Here is an 18,954-nt window from a genome sequence, read left to right as displayed (position 1 = left end):
TCCTTCCAAGAGTGGACACTATTGGAATAGTTTGAGGCACCTTCTTAACGTTGGAAAACAAAATTAGCTTAGTCTTGTTATCAGCACTGAGGACCAGTTTTAACTGAAGAAGTGAATGCTTAACAGCAACAAAAACTTTCTGCAAGGATTCAATGGCCTGAGCAAGAGATGATCCAGGGCGTCAGAGACATTTAAACCTTTAAGACATTGATGTCAATTATAAATAGCAGTGGCCCCAAAACAGAGCCCTGCAGAGATAGAAATAATCTGAGAAACATGCAACTGGCAAAATAGTTGGTATTTTATAACAGAATGGTCAAAGGTATCAAAAGCTTTTAACAGAAAAATAAAAAGTGAAGCACAGACTGTTTCTTATCAAGTTCCACAATAATATAATTTATCACCTTCATAGTAGCAGTGATCATACTGTACTTAAAGTGATATAGTGGTAGAGTATTGGATTCATTTGACAATCTGATAAGCAGCAACAGTACAGTCTGTTTTGTTAATGTGTACCTTATATGAGGCGTTACTCAACTATTATCATTGTTGAAACAGCCTGGTGATTTTATACCAGATGCTCATTCTTTGCTTGGAATAGATCATGCTTAAGTGTCTTGTCCAGAGACCAAAAGTAAGTGCTTTGTCAGGATTTGAACCGGCCACCTTATAGTCAAAGGGCAGACTGTACCACTATTTCCCCAACAATTACCTCTATAACACTTCTTCTAAATATTCTGGTAAAATAATTAAAAGCTTTTTCCTTTTACTGTAGTCCCGTCAATGTTCACACTTAAAGATTCTCTGAGTTGTGTAATGTTTGCTGTCTTGTGAAAAAAAAAAAACGAAAAGAAAGTGTCACTGAGTTGAACTGGCAACTATATAGTCAGAGGGTGAAATCTTGACTGTACCACACCTCATATTACTATAGTAATATAATCCTTCTAAATATTCCAGTAAAATAGTTAAAGCTTTTCCTTTTACTGTAATCCCGTCATTGTTCACACTTAAAGATTCTCTGACCAAACAAAGAGTGAGTTGTGTAAGGTTTGCTGTCTTGTGAAAAAAAAACTAAAAGAAAGCGTCATTGATGAGTGGATGTGAATGTTCAAAAGAGCACTTCACAGGCTAATGGCTCAATAATGCGTTTGTGGAAATACTCAGAGCCCGCTAACTCTTAACACAGCGTAAACAAAGCTTCATGAATGATGAGGTAAAAGTGGACAAAAGCCGAGTCAATAAAAACTTCAGCTTGAAGTGCTTCCCTTTCATGTCATCTTTGTTATTCTTATACTGAGACAAAAACATGAAAAATTAGCTTTACCTGTACGTCTACTGTCTATTTCTTTCAAAATAGCCGACTTTCATTCATTGGGTTTAAAAAGAACAAAAGAACGCTTGCGGGTAAAAACAACAAAATATTTTATGTGTCTGACCTTCAAGCTACTCTGACAGCTCTAATAAACTTACAAGAGGCATCCTAACAAATGTACACAATATGCAGATACTATTAGTGAACAGAATCTCTGTCAAATTCTGGATGCACCAATTCGTCGCAGGAGAGCCAGACGGCAAATATACCCAAACTCAAATACCACACACTTTTGCATCACCATATGCACGCAGATTTCCTCCCGAAAACACTCATCTAAACACGGAATAAAAAGTGAAGACACAACGCCACTTTTGCGTCTTCTGTTCAGACCGTCATCATATAAACGTAGCCTGAGTAGGAGTGGGACAAGACACAATTTCCACAAGATGAGATGAGAAACGAGATTGGGTCCACAATTATTTGACTTTATATTTTTGTTTAGATTCTAGTGCTGCTTTCAGAACTGCAAGACGCGTAACCCTTTTTTGTACAATCCAAATGTAAACACAAGATCATTTTTCTCGTGTGCACGATTCCTAAGTATCCATTTTATTGACAACCCTACTCAATGTTACAAAATATTTATGTCTGTTCTTAGGACAAATACAAATGATAGATTGGCTTGTTGACCTGAATAAGTCAGGAAAAAAATATATCTAGCCTTATATATTACAAGTGTGATTTGAGATCTTATAATATAGACAATTCCATTTATTTGAGAGATGACAAATAATGTAACCTCAAAGAATTTAGGAGCATTTTTGTAACAGGTTTTATAGACAATAAGACCATCAGGACTCAGACATAAATATACCCAAGAAATGTTACCTGAATAACTGTGACCTTTGTGATATGAATATAAATACAAATTGGCATGCAAATTGTTTTTCCCTTGTACTCTATAGCTGCATGTGATTCAAAATTGCTATTATAATCTGTCATTAATCCATAAAAAAGGTGTGTCATATTCTTCTTGCTGTGCTGAAGTCTGTTCCTGGTTAAGTTTGTCCTCATTTAGCGTTTATAGCCTCAAACAGGAAGTCCCAGAGCGTGGAGTCACAGGAGGGGGCTTTACCATGAACTGTGAGCCTCTGCATTCAAGATCCTTTTATATCCACTTTCTGAATACACAGACAAATGCATTATGATTCAGTCACCTTTAATGGTCACTAACAGTCACTCAATTAATTTAACAATATTTGAAATTAAAGGGCCTGTATTACGCTATTTTCTGATCTATGTTATAATGTTGTTTCCTCATTTCAAACATACCTGGAATTGTGTTTTGTTTCATTCTCACATTTTTTTAACATGCAAACCCTGCATATTTAGGCTGAGCTCTTCTCTCAAACTGAAAACTCTATTCCACCTTGTGATGTCATGCAGTAAGTGCTTCACTGCGAAACTTAAAAAAACTCAAGTTATAAAAATACTGTTTGTTGTCCAAAATCTGTACTTCCTTGTGCTTATTATTACTTTAAACAGTGTATTGAATTACCTAATACAGTTACGTTTACAATAAGTACTTCTTATTTTAGACTTGCCCTTATTGTTCTGATAAAATCCTTAGAAAACTTCACACCCAGAACAGTAAGTCTGTACTGTGATATTTCTCCCACTAAGTACACATCCTGGTATTACTAATGGTTTTGTCTCTTAGTAACAGGGATGCATGAAAAATGAGTTGTACACTTTTATGAGGACTCTGTAAACACACACCCAGCGCCACATCATGATTACGTACACAGGAGCCTTATCTCATGTATTTATATGTTCTATTCTCATTGTTGTAAAAATAAGGGTTGGTCATAGTTAAGTTTCTTGTTTGGTAAACTAGTCTCAGAGGTGGAAATAACAAAAAAAATGTATCTCGAGGCTGTTATTATGATTATTATTATGTCAACAGAAAGGTGTTGAAACATGTGATTGAATGTTTTTTTTTGTTTTTCTTTCACATTTTAGCTTTAAAGAAGGTCTATTGTGCTTGTGTCTGCTATATAGGTATAATCTATGACACGAATGAATCATTATGTTATAATTTGAACATTTTAAGTCGCAATATTCATCTAAAATGACTTAAAAAAACATATCTGCTGACTTCCACTTTAGAAAACTGTGGTGCCCAATGGGAGCAGACGTCTCCGTAAATGTCATCACAACAAAGAGTCGCCATCTCCTATGGATACCTGCAGATCATACTAATGACTAGCAGATTTTTTTTTTCATTTGTAGCAAAAGAACTACGCAACACTGCTGTATTCTATGTGTCTTACAGATGAACAAAATAAACAAAGTACGTACAGAAGAGTGGTCGTGTGCTGGTGGGGGTGAAAACGGGTTGATTGTCAATATGGCGTCTTGAAAATAAATGATTAAAGATTTCTCGAACATGCACAAATCATTCCAAATACAACTTTGTGACGATAAATGAGAAGAGAAAACAGCTATAACATGGTTAGAATTTCTGGAAAGTCGATTTTGCGTGATATGTTTGCTTAAATGCAGGGTTTTTTTCTGCATTTAAGCAAATCATTTATCTACTATAAATGATTTGATATTCAAACAATATTACCCATATTAGAAGAATCTGCCCCAGATAATAAGATTATGAGATTATGAGACAAGATTATGTAAAAGTGAACCAACATAATACAATTCTGAAAAAATACCAGTGTAAAGTTTTAAAAAGTACTTGCTTATACATACACTGACCATTGAACAAGATGGAAAAGGTGACTTGCCCAAGGACACAACATCAGTACACAGATAATGAAATATAATATTATAATATAATGGTATTAATCATTCTAAAACAATAAAATACATATTACATCCTCAAAATAAAACTAATGTTAACATTATCAATGGAATAAAGCCTTTAGCCTTCAGCTTGTTTTATTATGTGACATTTTTGACATTTTTGTGTACTTTGCAAGGGCTTGTTTTATGGTGGTAAAGGTTAAATACCTTTTGCATACTGCATATTTTACATAACAAACACCCCACTGAAATTTCTGTTAAATCCACAGGTCTTTTTCTGACAGGTTGATGGACACTCTTACTCCCCCAGTCCCATCTTTGAACAGCTCCAAACTACAATCTGGTCTTTTGTAATGTCCAAAATGCTGTTGAATATAGATGTAAATCTATAAATTTTAGGTTACTTTCTGCGCAAATGTTTAAAGGTGCATCGTGTAACTTTTCTGGTGGTCAGATCTGCGGAGAGGGAACCATGCTCAGAGTTAAAATGTACATTTTTCTGAGCCTTTTTGAACTATAAAACTACCTGTAACTAAATAAATGAGAGAGCTGTTTAATGTCATCCTGTGGAACATTGCAGGCAGTCAATGAAATATCCATAGAAATAAACAGGTGATGGACCCTCAACCAAAAAGTTACACAGTGCAGCTTTAAGAAATTAAACATGAAAAGGCATAGCTCAGTAAAATGATTAAAGCCATATCACTGTTGTCTATGTAAAGATGCACTATTTAACTTTTCTGAGGGAGGGGCCACCTACCTGTTAAATACTTGATGTATGTTCCACAGTATGGTAGTATACTTATCTATCTTGTATTTCTTTCATTTTGGGAGTTTTTATATCTTAAAAATAAAAAGCATGAATTCTCACTATGAGCGGGGTCGCCTCTCCACAGATCTGACCTCTAACTTGGCCCACTGGCACCAATTGCTTGTCTCCATGTGCATATAAGTGCTTAATGCCAAATGGGGAGCATTCCAGGAAAAGCAACTCATCTCCACGGAGACAAGCGGAAAAGTTAGAGATAGAGAATATTTCATAACCACATTATTGTCCATCATGGAAAAATTCTATTCAGTAAACGAGCTTGTCAAACTTTGAACAGCTAATCAAGCAGATTTTAAAACCAAAATAATGAAATACTCGTAGATTTTTTTTTTTCTGTCAGTTCTTGGTCCAATACTTCCTGCTGTTTCAGTGTTAACATGGCAGGAAGGAATTTCATTATTTCAAGATTAGCTGTCCGCAGTGTCCAGTGGTGGCAAGAGCTGACGCACTGCTTTTGTTTTGCATGTTATATGATTTCATGTTCTTCCATTGCACCTGTCAACACACCTGTCTAGGAGAAGCCTCTGGAAAGAGGAAGAAAGAGCATAATGAGGAAATGGTACCTGTGAGCTGGAACACAACACCAGCTATCAAATGTTTTCATGTGTTTGACATTTGCTAACTTCCATTTGTCATTGTGTTGTTAAAAAAAAACAACAACAATATAATTCATCTGGTCGGTGTGGACATGCCACAGCTTTGCCTGGAATGTTCCACAGTATCGTATTAAGCTAAGTATTTCCCCATGGAGACAATGAAGTAGGTGACACTATCTGATGTGGAAAGGCAAGTCCACGCACAATGACAATGTACTTTTAGCAATAATAGGTCTGTCTAATCACCATGGAGACAAAAAGTTACACACTGCATCTTCAAGGAACAAACACAGTCAACTTTTGCTGATAAGATTATGTGACTTCTACTTTGTAATATTAGAGTAGCTATAAGCAAGTACAACTGAAATGGTGGTTTAAGTTTGTTTCTTCATCAACATATTTGAAGTTTTAAGGTGAGAGTGAAAAAACTGGAAAAAAAAAAAAAAAAAAAAACTGCTGGCAAATGCGAGCTAGCTTGTGACTGTAATGTTATTTGAGAGGGACTTGTTCAGCTCACCTGCTGCAGTTTCAACTAAGACAAAATAAAGGTTAGGGCCTGTTTAAACGAGAATGCTTGCTGGTAAAAATGACAAAATATTTTATCGAAAGTGCCTTTTGTTTAGATTTGTTTAGATGGTGATGGCGTTTTGGGGGCTTAAAAACACAAAAATATGTAAAAGTTGAATATGCTCCGCCGTCTACATTGCCCAAAACGCAAAATACATCACCACCTAGCTGCCTGGCATGCATATCTAATCAAATTCCACACACTTTTGCGTCACCGTATGCACTCAGATTTCCTCCCGAAAACACTCGTCTAAACATGGAATAAAAAGTAAAGACGCGACGCCACTTTTGCGTCTTGTGTTCAGACCATCGTCATATAAACGTAGCCTCAGATTAAAGTCAAGCTTGTGTAACAGAATTTCAGACAGAGCAGTGCCTCTAGTTAGCATCTTATTATTGTCTATATTGTTAAACAGGCACTGGAATTTTTTGGCAGTATCATATTAAACGTATCTATTTCCATGGAGACAAGTACCAAGCCAATTTACAGGTCTGATTTGTGGAGAGGTGGGCCCACTTACAGCAGAATACATACTGTTTTATTGTAAATAATAAAAATAAATAATAAGTTAATTCAATGTCACAGTGTGGTACATTCCAGGTAAATCAATCTCCCTCGTATATCTCCATGGACATAACCAGGACTTGTACATAGAAAAGTTACATAATGCACATTAAAGAAACCATGTGTTGATTTACATACATTTACATTTACACTTCTGTTTCAATGCCAGCTGAAGTTCCATTTGGCGTCACCTGTTTCTGCTGAAGCAAATGCAAAGAGGAGCAAACAAAAAACAAATGAACCTTTCTAATCTGAAACAAATAAGGTAATAACTGTTTCTAGACGACAGCGCGTTCATGATTCAGGGAGGGGGAGTAACTACAGTGAGTATTTTTAGAATTAGATTAGATAATACTTTATTGCCAGATACAAAATTTGTTTTGCAATGAAACAGCAGCTCCATCACATAGATACAATACACAGACATCACATAGAGACATAAACACACAGGACTCATCATGACATTACAGATTTTTTATATTTAAGATTTTATTACAAAGTGAAACATTTTTGTTTTCCAAATTTACTTCCTGTTTGGAAATCGTGACATCATGCTACTATTACCTAGCAACAATGTGATACACTAGGCCATAACCGATTGAATGTAAACAGAGATGATTTTTGACAAATAAAATAAAAGAAAGCAACAACATTTAAAATATTGAAGGGAAAAATTATTCAAAAACTTGGAAATACTGGCATAGTACTTTGCAATATTGTGTAGTTAGTTCCTACAATGTTCATGTAAGGAATACTTTCAAAAGAACATTGTAACTGTAAAATTACTACAAAGCCAATTCTTCCTCCTGTTTCTATGACAATATAACCCATCACATACAGACTTTTGAGTAAGTGTGTAATTAAAAGCACATTGAACCTGGAATACAATAAGCAGAAGGATTTATCCACAGTGAGATAATCCCGCACAGACACAAAGGAGATGGAGGGGTCAGGTCAGGGCGGACTATACTGGGGCTAAGGTCACCTGCAGCAGACTGGAGCCGGGAGGAGGGAGGGCGGAGGAAGGGGGAGGAGAGGTGAGGAGGGAGGAGGGGGTCCGGGTTTACCTGCTCACATCCTGTTTCAACAGCCTCCTATCTGTCACTGCACAGTTTAAGTACATGAACTCTTTACTGTAATTGAAATGTGTTACCATAGGAACGTACACACAAGGGAGAGCAAAATCCTAATCTCAAATTACACTACTGGTGGTTTTCAGATTCTACAACGTGATGACGTCAGACTCCCAGAGGTGGGACCAAGTAGACGTTTTGCAATTCTCAAGTAAGTCTCAAATCTTTGACCTCAAGTCCAAGTCAAGTCCTAAGTCAAATACAGGCAAGTCCAAGTCGAGTCTCGAGTCACTGGCCCATAAATCCAAGTCAAGTCCAAGTAGTCTGCTTTGAGTTTTAAGTCATTTCAGATCTTTAAACCAAAGTACTAAATATAGCTTAGATATTTGCTATTTATATAACTTTTAAGATACTTATACTTATAAAGTCAGATTTATATATGAGTATTTATAGAGTATATAAAAGTTGTAGAAATGCACATTTTTCCTTTTTAAATGTCTTGACAAGATCTTAGAGTTAATCATTACGGTCAGAACAGAACAAATTCAGATTTAAAAGTGCTTCAAGTCTTCTCAAGTCACAGGCCTCAAGTCAGAATCAAGTCCAAAGTCACTGACCTTCAAGTCCAAAGTCGAGTCTCAAGTCTTAGTCCATTTTATCAAGTCAAGTCTCAAGTCCTAAAAATATTGACTCAAGTCTGACTTGAGTCCAAGTCAGGACTTGCAAGTCCCACCTCTGGTAGATTCCCATAGACAAACATTGTACATATCCAAGAGGTGATTAGGATCATTTCCATGATTGACTAGATCCACTCTCATAAAAATCTGTATTTTAAAGGTGCACTGTGGACGTTTCTGGGTGGAGTACCCGCTACCATGGAGATGTTGTTGCTTTGACTCGAATTCTTCACAGTATGATATTAAACTTATTTCTATGGCAACAAGCACCAAGTTAGTTTACAGGTCTGATTTGTGGAAAGGTGGGTCCACTTACAGTAGAATACATATTTTTCAAGGTATTGTTTTATTGTGAGAAAAAAACAAAAACAAAACACATCTACTTTACATTCCTACAGAGAACAGTCTAGCCTCTCCATAGATTTAAACTGTAGCCCTCCCTGCTTTGTGGAGTTAGATAATATAAGGCCATACTGTCAAACATTACTAAAAAAGCAATAACATCTCCATGCAGACAAGCAGGTGGCAGACCTTCTAGTAGAAAAAATACACAGTGCACCTTTAAAATAAAATAATGCCATCTTTAAAATGAAATAATTCCAGTGAGGCTATAAATGATGGAATAAAATAAGATCATCCTGCTTCCTCTCTGACTATTGCTGGGATTCAGATGACATCATAACATAACATATAGGCCTAAATTATTTAACACAGAGGGGCATCAGCTAAAATAAAAATAAATGGAATGCAGATTATTGTTGTAAGACAGTGAGTTTTAATAGAAATAGTAGTAATAGAAATGATCAGGTTCAACATTTGTGCATTTACCTTTTGGATATTTTGTGAGTAAGTACACTGTAATCAATAGGGAAACCTGTCACCATGAAATATCAGAAAGGCAAATTCCTAAATACAGAACTTCATAATTTCTATTATTGACTAAACCCAAGACCATTCATTTGCCCCTAATCTGTATTAAATAATATTGGCCTATAGAATGTTGTGATGTTATCTGAAACCCAGCAATAACAGGAGCACATGGTCAGGTGACAGAGTTTCAGGGCACCTCCGTTCACCGGACACAATAGTACTCTTGTGAAGTATCTGAGTGTCAGATCCAGTTCCCTAAACGCATCTCCACTTCCTGTCTACACACGGGCCAGAATAAAGATCTGTTTGTACATGAAAGAACCCACCGCACAAAGTCAACTTCTATTATATAAAGAATAAATGGGGAAAGCAAGAATAGTCAGCCTGCTCTGGCAGTTTTAAATGTTAGGTTTATATCTTTATCTGTTTGAAAGTTTTGTAATATCAGAGCTTTATGTACACCTTCATTAGAATCATTTGGATAATTTCAGCCCTGGAATTCTCCATCTCTACTCAACAAAAGGTAAAAAGGAGCTGTTAACGTGAAAACTACTGCCTCATGACATCACAAGGTGAAAGAGAGCATTTTGATCTTTAGTGATGTAGACCAACTAATAATAAAGGATTACTCAAACGTGTGTGGATGAAACAAAACACAACTCTGGGTCTGTTTTTAATGGAAGTAACAGCATTATAACGTAACTAAAAGAGTCAATTTTGTGTAATACATGACCCTTAAAACATAACATGATAAGATAAAGGCTAAAATGTCAGCAAAGTCACATTCTAACAGAGTTTCATGTTAACTCATTCAAATAGCATGTCGATGTATCATAATCAGGAAATATTTGATTAACCGTTAAACCCCAGTTTGAGGCAAACCTTTATTACATTTTAAATATTAACCTGCTGTTTATGTATTTAATATTAATCATGAACCATAACAAAACGTGTACTTTTTTGTTAACTAAAGGCGTGGATTTATCTTTACTTTTACTTTCTGTGTGTGAGTATACATGTTTCTCCCCGTGCCTGGATAGGTTTCCTCTGAGCCCTCCAGTTTCCCCCATCAAGCCAAAACATTCTACATATGTCCCCATGAAGAACACTTGATAGCTAAGGTCAGTTAAATACAATCAATCAATGAACCTGTCCAGGGACTACAGGTGGAAATTAGCTCTGGTGCTACAACCTGGTACAATGCAACTATCCTGTTAAGGTTAATCTAAAAATTGTGCTCTGTGTCAAATAAATAAATACAATAAATAAACATTATTATTATTACAACTTTTACGTGATTGTTTGTATTCACCTGTCACTCACTCAAAGCCTTACAGCGGCTGACCAACAGGAGAAGTGGTTGGGGTCTGAGTGTTTGAGCAGACAGCTGTATTAAATGGAGAAATCTTACATCACAAATCGCAAATTGTCACATTGGATGATTTGTCGAATTGTTCACCCAGCCTATTTTGCCACACTCCCAACAATAACTTATTGATTAACCAATAAGTCTTAACCACTCCATAAACTGCATATATATATATATATATATATATATATATATATATATATATATATATATATATATATATATGTATGTGTGTGTGTGTGTGTGTGTGTGTGTGTGTATATATGTACATACACACACACACACACACACACATATATATATATATATATATATACATACACATATATATACATATATGCATACATACTAAAAATAGGCCACAATTCACCTTACATTGAAAAATTGTCACCCCTCTCTCTGTAACTGCTACAGTGAGCCCCATCATTTTGGTCTTAAAATTTTCGTATTAACCCGCTCTATGTGATCCTTTTGCTATTTTGTCCTATTGTCCCTGTAAATTCCCATTCATAATATGGAATTTGACTCTAAATTTGCCCCTATAGTCGCTAGCCCTGTGAGCTTCATTTGACTGGAGCCAAATGCTATGGGTGACGTCACACTCCCGTCATCCACTTCTTTATCCAGTCTTTGATTCAAAAAGGCGTATCTCTGGTAACACAGTCTTAAACACAGGTCGTGTGCGAGTAGAGGGACCGGCAGTGACCCACAATGAGGAAGGGCCCGGGGCCATAAGGACTCGCTCATGTGGGGAGCCTGTCACTGCACCAGCTTCAAAACACTGTGTCCACTCACACACAGGCCTTCAAAGAGGAGGGTTCAGCTACCTGCTAATTATGGGTCAGCTAATGAGACTCACATTTAGGACTTTCTTTATGGAGCTGTGGTTTTAAAGATGGCCAACGCACCCGGGACACAGTGAGGGGCTTCTTTGAGTGCGCATGGTGTTCACCTCAAGGACTGTTCTCGAGGTTTTAGTTTACACAATCACCAAAAAAGACACATGCTGACTGCTTATGGGGGGACCATTCATGTGATTACAGCTCGGTTTACCTGCAGTTAAGACCTGTGCAATTTCTCTAATCAAATTTTAATCATGAAACCAATTATTTCTGTCATCTATTTAAAAAGTATAATAAAAAACAATTACATTCTGTTCTGAATGATATGTGCGCTTATTGGACCCCTCAAACCCTTATAATCGTAAAGAACAAAAATTGTGCTTGTGTCTGGTATAATCTACGACACTGTGACTGTGGATCATTATGTTATAATTTGCACATCGTAATATTCATCTAAAAAAACTGAATGAAAACTTCGGTGCCTAATGAGAGCTGACATTGCCGTAAACATCATCCATCAAGTTGTCAGCCCCTCCAATAAACAGCTGCAGATCATGCGAGTAACATTTTTATTTGTACCCAAATCATGATGCAACGCTACTAAATCCTACATGTATCACTGATTAAGAAAATGAAACTGTAACAAAATAAACTCAGAGCAATGGGTGTATGCCACTGGCAGTGAAAACAAGGGTTGATCAGCAATATGGCGTCTTGAAAATAAGTGATTAAAGATTACTCAAACATGCACGAATCACTTGAAAAAACACTTTGAGAGGGTAAATGAGAAGGGGAAACAATTACAACATGATTCAAAGCTCTTAAAAGTCGATTTTGCATCACAGGTCTGCTTTAACCTTACAATCAACATCACAAAATGTCACACAACCTAAAAATTATAAGCACAGTCCTCCAGTCTTCATCAGGTTAACTTTTGACAAAACATGATTAACTTATTAAAAATAAAAAGATCTCATTTATTTCTTTGTCATTATCAAGCACACGATTTACCCATGACCTTTCTGATCTTTCTTTGTTAGAAATAGTGGATAATTTTTCTTTCTTTCTTCTCTCTTCCTGTTTTCCTGTTTCAGTAGAACAGAAATATTTCAATTTGGTTCTCCTGTTATTTTAAGTATCTTTTTTTTAAAAGTATACTGTGGTTTAATCTTTTAAGTGGAATGGGATTTTCCCCACACAGTAACCACCTGTGTGTCCTGTTTAATTTCTCATCGAATGAAAAGACCAATCCAAAGTCCAATCCAGAGATAATCTGAAAAGTAGAAGAATTATTGATATCTTGATTGTATTTTATTTTTGTCAATAATTATCTTACTTTAGGCCTGTGACAATAATTACTATAGCGACTTATAGTTTCATATATGAAACAATACAGTATATATATAGTTATCATGTGTACACTTTCTTTGTAAAAATGGGGAGATTTGGTACTTTTGTTGTAATAGAATAAAATTTGAGGTGTAAAAAGTTGAATAGGTTTGCCAAGGATCCAAAATATACACTTTTTCAAAACTTTACAAAGATGTCAATCTTTGAATCTCCCTGTTTTCAAATGGGCGTGATTGACAAGCGGATTAGCCGATCTGGGACACGCATGATCCAACGTATTGGAAAAAATAAAGAAAAAAATATCACATGGGGCTGAAAAACATTGTGGATTTCATCAATCAATGAGCGAAGCACTAAACTCTGTAAACCTGGGATGAGATAAAGTTGATTTCATTTGTAAATAATACGTGACTAATGAGCCCCTTCGTTTCATATGCGTCACTGAAGAAAAATAAAATCTGGTTGGATGATCATGTTTGGCTGGATTTAAGATCCAACAGAGCAACTGATAACAACCTGTTTTTAAAAAAATACAGCCAGGCAATGAATAAGTGACTTCTATGGTAAATTATTGATCAATCATAGTGCATTCTGTTATTTATTTGTTGCAGATCAAGCCTTCTGCAGAGGGAAACTAGCTATTTATAATCTGTTGCAGAACATCTCTGTTTTTTACATACATTGTACATTGTCCCTTCAAATAGAGACTTAACTAAACTAAATTACATTACAAGTTTTTATACACTGGCAGAAAAGACATCTGAATCCTCAAGGAGTTCAAATAGAGATATTTACTGTTTTTATATGCAGAACTGAAAAACTATGGACTGCTAAGAGTTTGTCAATACACATATCAGAAAATATAGTGATTACAACTGACTGTCACTGATACAAACTAGCACAATTCACAGTCAAACCGAAAAACTATATAGTGTTACAGTGGGAAAGAAATGCTCCAACTCCAGTATCTTTGTCCTTGAAACTCCCCTCTTCAAAGTTCACATTCACTCTCTCTCTCCCCACTGCTGACGAGGCAAACCTGAAGCGTGACCATACTGAACTTTTCAGAATCAACTTTGCACGAAATCTTAACCTAAAACTTCCAAACACGTCAAAGTTAATGCAATTCCCAGCTTTATCTCAAATTTGATTACATGTTTTGATCAGTAAGTCCGGGGTTAACAGTCCACTTCAGGTCTTGAGTATAAGCTTGTACAGTAGTAAGAGGGAGGGACAGATGGCTCCCTACAGTTTGAGTGCTCACTGGGCCTCTGCACATATCATATCCAATTAAAGCTCCACAGCACATGCTTTCCAATTACTGAGCCAGATTTGCAGCCTCCAAACAGGCTAATCCAACCGGCTACAGGGCTACAGCTATGAGCCAGCAACAAAGAAGATACTGCAACACAAGCACAAATAAAGAATTAGAGACAGAACAATACATCAGGTAGATATTGGCACTTTTAAAGATATTGGGTATCGGCCACAGATCTCAAGCAAGTTTTGGCTGACCTGCTGCCTAAAAAGTATGCATGAAACTATATTTGAAGACTTCAGTGTGAAAAGATAAATGCACAAAATATGTCAACACAGCGCCATACAGGTTTGTGGTTTAAAAAAAAAAAAAAAAAAAAAAAGGAGTTGTGAAAGTGAGTTTGCATATGACCACTACCAAAGAACACACTGACTTACACTTGTTTGACCTAGGATCTCACCTGCTGACTTTTGGGTTGCTAGTATGTTTTCCATGTCGAAATATGTGTGAAGAAGTGTGAGTATTGTGAGTAATATTACTTGTTTAATTGGGAATGACACAGTGGTTTACACACAGCATGTGCCCACAAACCACAATGGTGCCTGAATACACTGTTATTGTGTCACTGGCTTCACCAATATCAGCTTTTTACAGACAAAATATATGTAATATTTTATCTCTTTTAGGCAGATGACTTTTGTTATTGAGATGTATTTACCTTGACCTTACATTACCATTTTAGGTGTTGCTAAAGTGAAATATTTATGGTTGCTTGCAGTAAAAATGGCATAAAAACATCATTTAAATCCATGTAGGAATAACATATAATAACATTCTCATATTCAAAAATGGATAGGTTGAAAGCATACTGTATAAAGAAGTGGACTATGAGAGTGAGGCATCACCCATACCGGTCAGCTTCAGTCAAATGAAGCTCACCGAGGCCTGCGTTTATAGGAGTGAATTTGGAGCCATATCCATATTAGAAATAGGAATTTATTGACATACAAAATAGCAAAATAAAAACATCAGAATAATGTAGAGCAGGTTGATAGGAACATTTTAGAACTAATTTAAATTAAATTCCAATGTAAATTCAATTAGAATATTGGAGTCAATGGAGTCAGAAGTGCCCCCATGAACACTTCCTATTTGAAATGCAGAGGCAAGCGGGTTGGCTTTGTCCATTTATATAAACAGTCTATGGTTGAAAGAGAAAAGTAACAAAAGAAACAAATGACTACTCAAAATGTACTGTAAAGTCTTTGAGTGAGCAATAAATCAAATAATCCAACACTTGTACCATTCCACTCTAATGCCTCAGCTCCTGCCTGCATGCTCTTGTAATGACGCAGAAGTGACCAGGCAGACCGCAAAACACATGGAGAAGACATGATGGAGCGCATGTGGAGAAGAGGGGCCTGTCTCCAGACTGTTTGTCCCGCTGAGAGGGTCCAAAAGGGGGCAGAGAGCAGAGAGAGGGGCGTTTGGGTGAGAGGAGAGCCAGAGCAGCTGTATGCGGCCGGCTACAGCTACTTCAGAACACTCACTGTCAAACTATGTCACCCACGAGCTATGGCCATTACTCCTCCTGTTTATTCACTGGAGAATGTAAAAGTGTACTACATTAAACACAGGGAGTAAGTACAGCGACAGTAAGTGAAATTGTCTTATGTAATGAATGGACGTTTCGTAGTCCCTGCTTTAAAATGGTCAAAGCTGAGTACCTGTTAAAGAAGTGGCTTACTATATAGTTATAATCTATGACATCCCTGGATCACTATGTTATAAGTTGCATATTTTAACTGCAATATTCTTCTAAAACAAGTTAATAAAAAAAACAAATGCTGCTGACTTCCTGTGTTAGAAAACAGCAGAGTCCAGTGGGAGGATATGTCAATGGTTCTTGTAAATAACTTTTTACAGGTTTCAAAAAAGCCAAAATGAATTATCATGAGAGCCCTTAATCTTTCAATTTGATACATAGAGCTCTTCAACTTTTCCCCACCCACTCCTCCTATTGGTCAAACCATCAGGAGAGTGACAGGTGGATTTAGCCAATCACAGTGAGGTGTAAACTTTCAGAAGAAACAGACAGCTAGGACATATTTCGCCTTTTTCAGATAGTTAGTATTTAAGTGTAACATAAGTAAATCATTGTTTGACATTTTGTTGATTGTCAAATGCAATATTGACCAGTAACAAGTCAATAATAGGAATATGTCCACTTACTTCCTGCAGAACTGACATGCCCCACTTCTTCATATTTGGCATTTCATTAAAGCCAGCAGAGGATTTTAATGTATGTTCTATTGTTGAAAATATATGTGTGACATTTTGAACTTCTACATGCACTTAAGCTTTTTATTTTTTCAACTTTTGAAACAACGGTAACTAAAAACTACAGTGGGAGAGAGGGGGAGGTGAAAGCAGGAATTTACTGAGCACTCACCTTTGAATGAAGAACAATAGATGATTACTCAAACAAGCATGAATCAATCAAAATATTAAGTAGTAAGTAAGCTAATAATGAGGGAACACTGTTATAACAAGCTCATTAAAGCTGATTGTGTAAAACGTCTCCTTTAATTGCATTCTATTCAAGTTTTGGTCATTGCAAACTCTTCTTTTTCTTGTTTGATGCTCATCTTTCCTACAGACTGGTGTGTGTTTGACAACCACGCTCCACTGGCTTTCTCTGTCCATGACTTTATCTTATCATTAGATTATCACAATCTTCATAAACCATAGATTGCAACAGGGAGACACAAGATATTACTGTGTAGCCTATGATAAACGGTGTCTTCTTAGGCTCCAGACAACATAACCTCGTGCCCTTGGGCCAAACACTGAGGCTGCAGCACATGATACAGACTGTAAAGCATCGTCAATGAGAGAAACTATAAACTAGTCCCTTAAACCACAAGGGCGTCCAATGGATTTAAACTCTAATTGTCTGTACCACAAGACACAAGGGCAGTATACATGGGTTTCCGAATGATGAAAAAAACTGCACCGTTGCCATAGCAATTAACAATTCAAAACCAGATATAATTTCTTTTGAATAGTGAAAAGAACTCATGCCATCTCTAAGAAGAAAGCAGAAACCCATGGATACTTTTGAGCATTTTTTCTTGAGTTTTCAGATTATTTTAAAACCTTTTTGTCATTATTTGCTAAAGTGTGCATTGTGACGCCATAGTAACTGATGAACATTTCACCAATAGAGATACATGTAGAACACCCCCAGCGTAAAGTCACTATAAATTATCAACAGATCAAGATCATTTTACAACTATTCAGCAAAGGTCCAACTTTTTACTATTTATGTAATTATTTTCAGTATTGATACTTTCACGTACTTTTCGAGTATGCAGATATTAACTGTTTAACAACCTTACAGACACACCAAAGTTTCCAATCCAGTTTGAAAGCTGTTCCAACTGGCCACTTCCTCCAGCCTGGACTGTCCATCACAAAACCCTGAGTCAGTACTGAGTCAATGACCAGTGTTACTGAGCGGGACACAAAACACAGGGAACCCCCCTATGGTGAAGTCCCTAACGCTCAGACCCCCGTATCAGATCAGATTAGAACAAAATCCCAACAAATCCTGGATTCCTTTGCTCATCATGACTCAGAGTGGTCATACAATATTGGGAACGCTATAATGATGTGATAAACTTAAGTTAAGTAGCCTCTAATAAAAGGTAAACTCAGATAAAAATTATAATAATAATAATAACACCACATAGAGATACTTCTATTGCAGAATTCTGTTATTTTCAACAATATGGGCTAATAAACTATAGGTACGTAAGAATACAAAGAAAAGTTAAAAACAGCTAAGACAAATCATCAGATATGGATAGATAGATAGATAGATAGAATAAATACTATCTTAAGTTAGGATATTTTCAGCAATATGGGCTAATAAACTATAGGTACGTAGCCTATAACAATACAAACTAAAATACAATTTAAGACAAATTATCAGATAGAAACAGAAAGACAGAGAGAGGTAGAAAGAATAAATGCTATTGTATAATTCAGATATTTTCTTTTTCAAAACAAAAAAATGCATGAGATAAACATGGCATAAGTTAGCACACATCATAACCTCGTGCAAACAACTTTAAAGAATAGTTCAATCTGGGAAAATTCGCAACATTTAACTCCCCGTAAACCACGCATTATACCGTTTAAATTAACAAACGCAAATCTTATAAAAGTGTCGTAAAGTGCGCTAACCTCTGGCCGCAGTTCCCAGGAGAAAGACGACAGGCAGATAGGTGAAAAGCATGACTTCAGAGAGCGGTGATTGAGGCTGGAGCTGCCTGGATAACGGTGCTCTGGTCCCGCAGTTCGTCCTCCACGCTGCCCGCTACAGGTGCTGAGTCTGGGGATGACTCAAGTCTAAACGGCATTAAAAGCTTAAGCTGCGCCTCTCCTGATTGGACGAGTCGTCTGTCAATCACGCTGCTGCTGTAACGTTTAATGAGATGATTTGGTCCCGCCCACAATGCAACTTTTTACATGAAATACACGGGACGTTACGTTAATTTAGTGTGAAAACTGTAATAAGCTTGTCGTGGTCTGAATCTGAATCTGATTAATGTTTGTTTTTTTCATGAAAGTTTCTCAAAATGTGAAAAAAAAAAAAAAAAAAAATCTACTAAATTGGCTACCGTATAAAACATATGTACACCTTACAATCAGTAAAATATTTTTGATTAAAATTCAAATAGTCTAATCTTGAGGAGGAATTTTTAGAAACACAAATGCAATGTGGACACAAGAACAGAGAGAAGGGGAGAGAAATG

The 18,954-nt window shown here is 36.3% G+C and overlaps 1 protein-coding gene across 2 annotated transcripts in view; it reads right to left on the bottom strand.

Annotated features, from left to right (window-relative positions):
• Positions 1–18,524, bottom strand: part of si:ch211-198m17.1 (mucin-2) — a 36,183-nt gene extending 17,659 nt beyond the window's left edge. For both annotated transcript variants that reach the window (XM_055152915.1, XM_055152916.1), the window contains exon 1: positions 18,383–18,524. In XM_055152915.1, coding sequence (XP_055008890.1) covers positions 18,383–18,434 — 52 coding nt within the window. In that variant the 5' untranslated portion in view covers positions 18,435–18,524. The remainder of the gene's footprint in view (positions 1–18,382) is intronic.
• Positions 18,525–18,954: the final 430 nt, after the last annotated feature.

This window comes from Boleophthalmus pectinirostris, unplaced genomic scaffold (genome assembly GCF_026225935.1).
Source record: "Boleophthalmus pectinirostris isolate CB_2022bp ecotype Guang Dong unplaced genomic scaffold, ASM2622593v1 HiC_scaffold_17, whole genome shotgun sequence".
Taxonomy (NCBI): domain Eukaryota; kingdom Metazoa; phylum Chordata; class Actinopteri; order Gobiiformes; family Gobiidae; genus Boleophthalmus; species Boleophthalmus pectinirostris.
The sequence above is the reverse complement of the archived record's forward strand: the minus strand, read 5'-3'. Positions and strand labels throughout refer to the sequence as shown.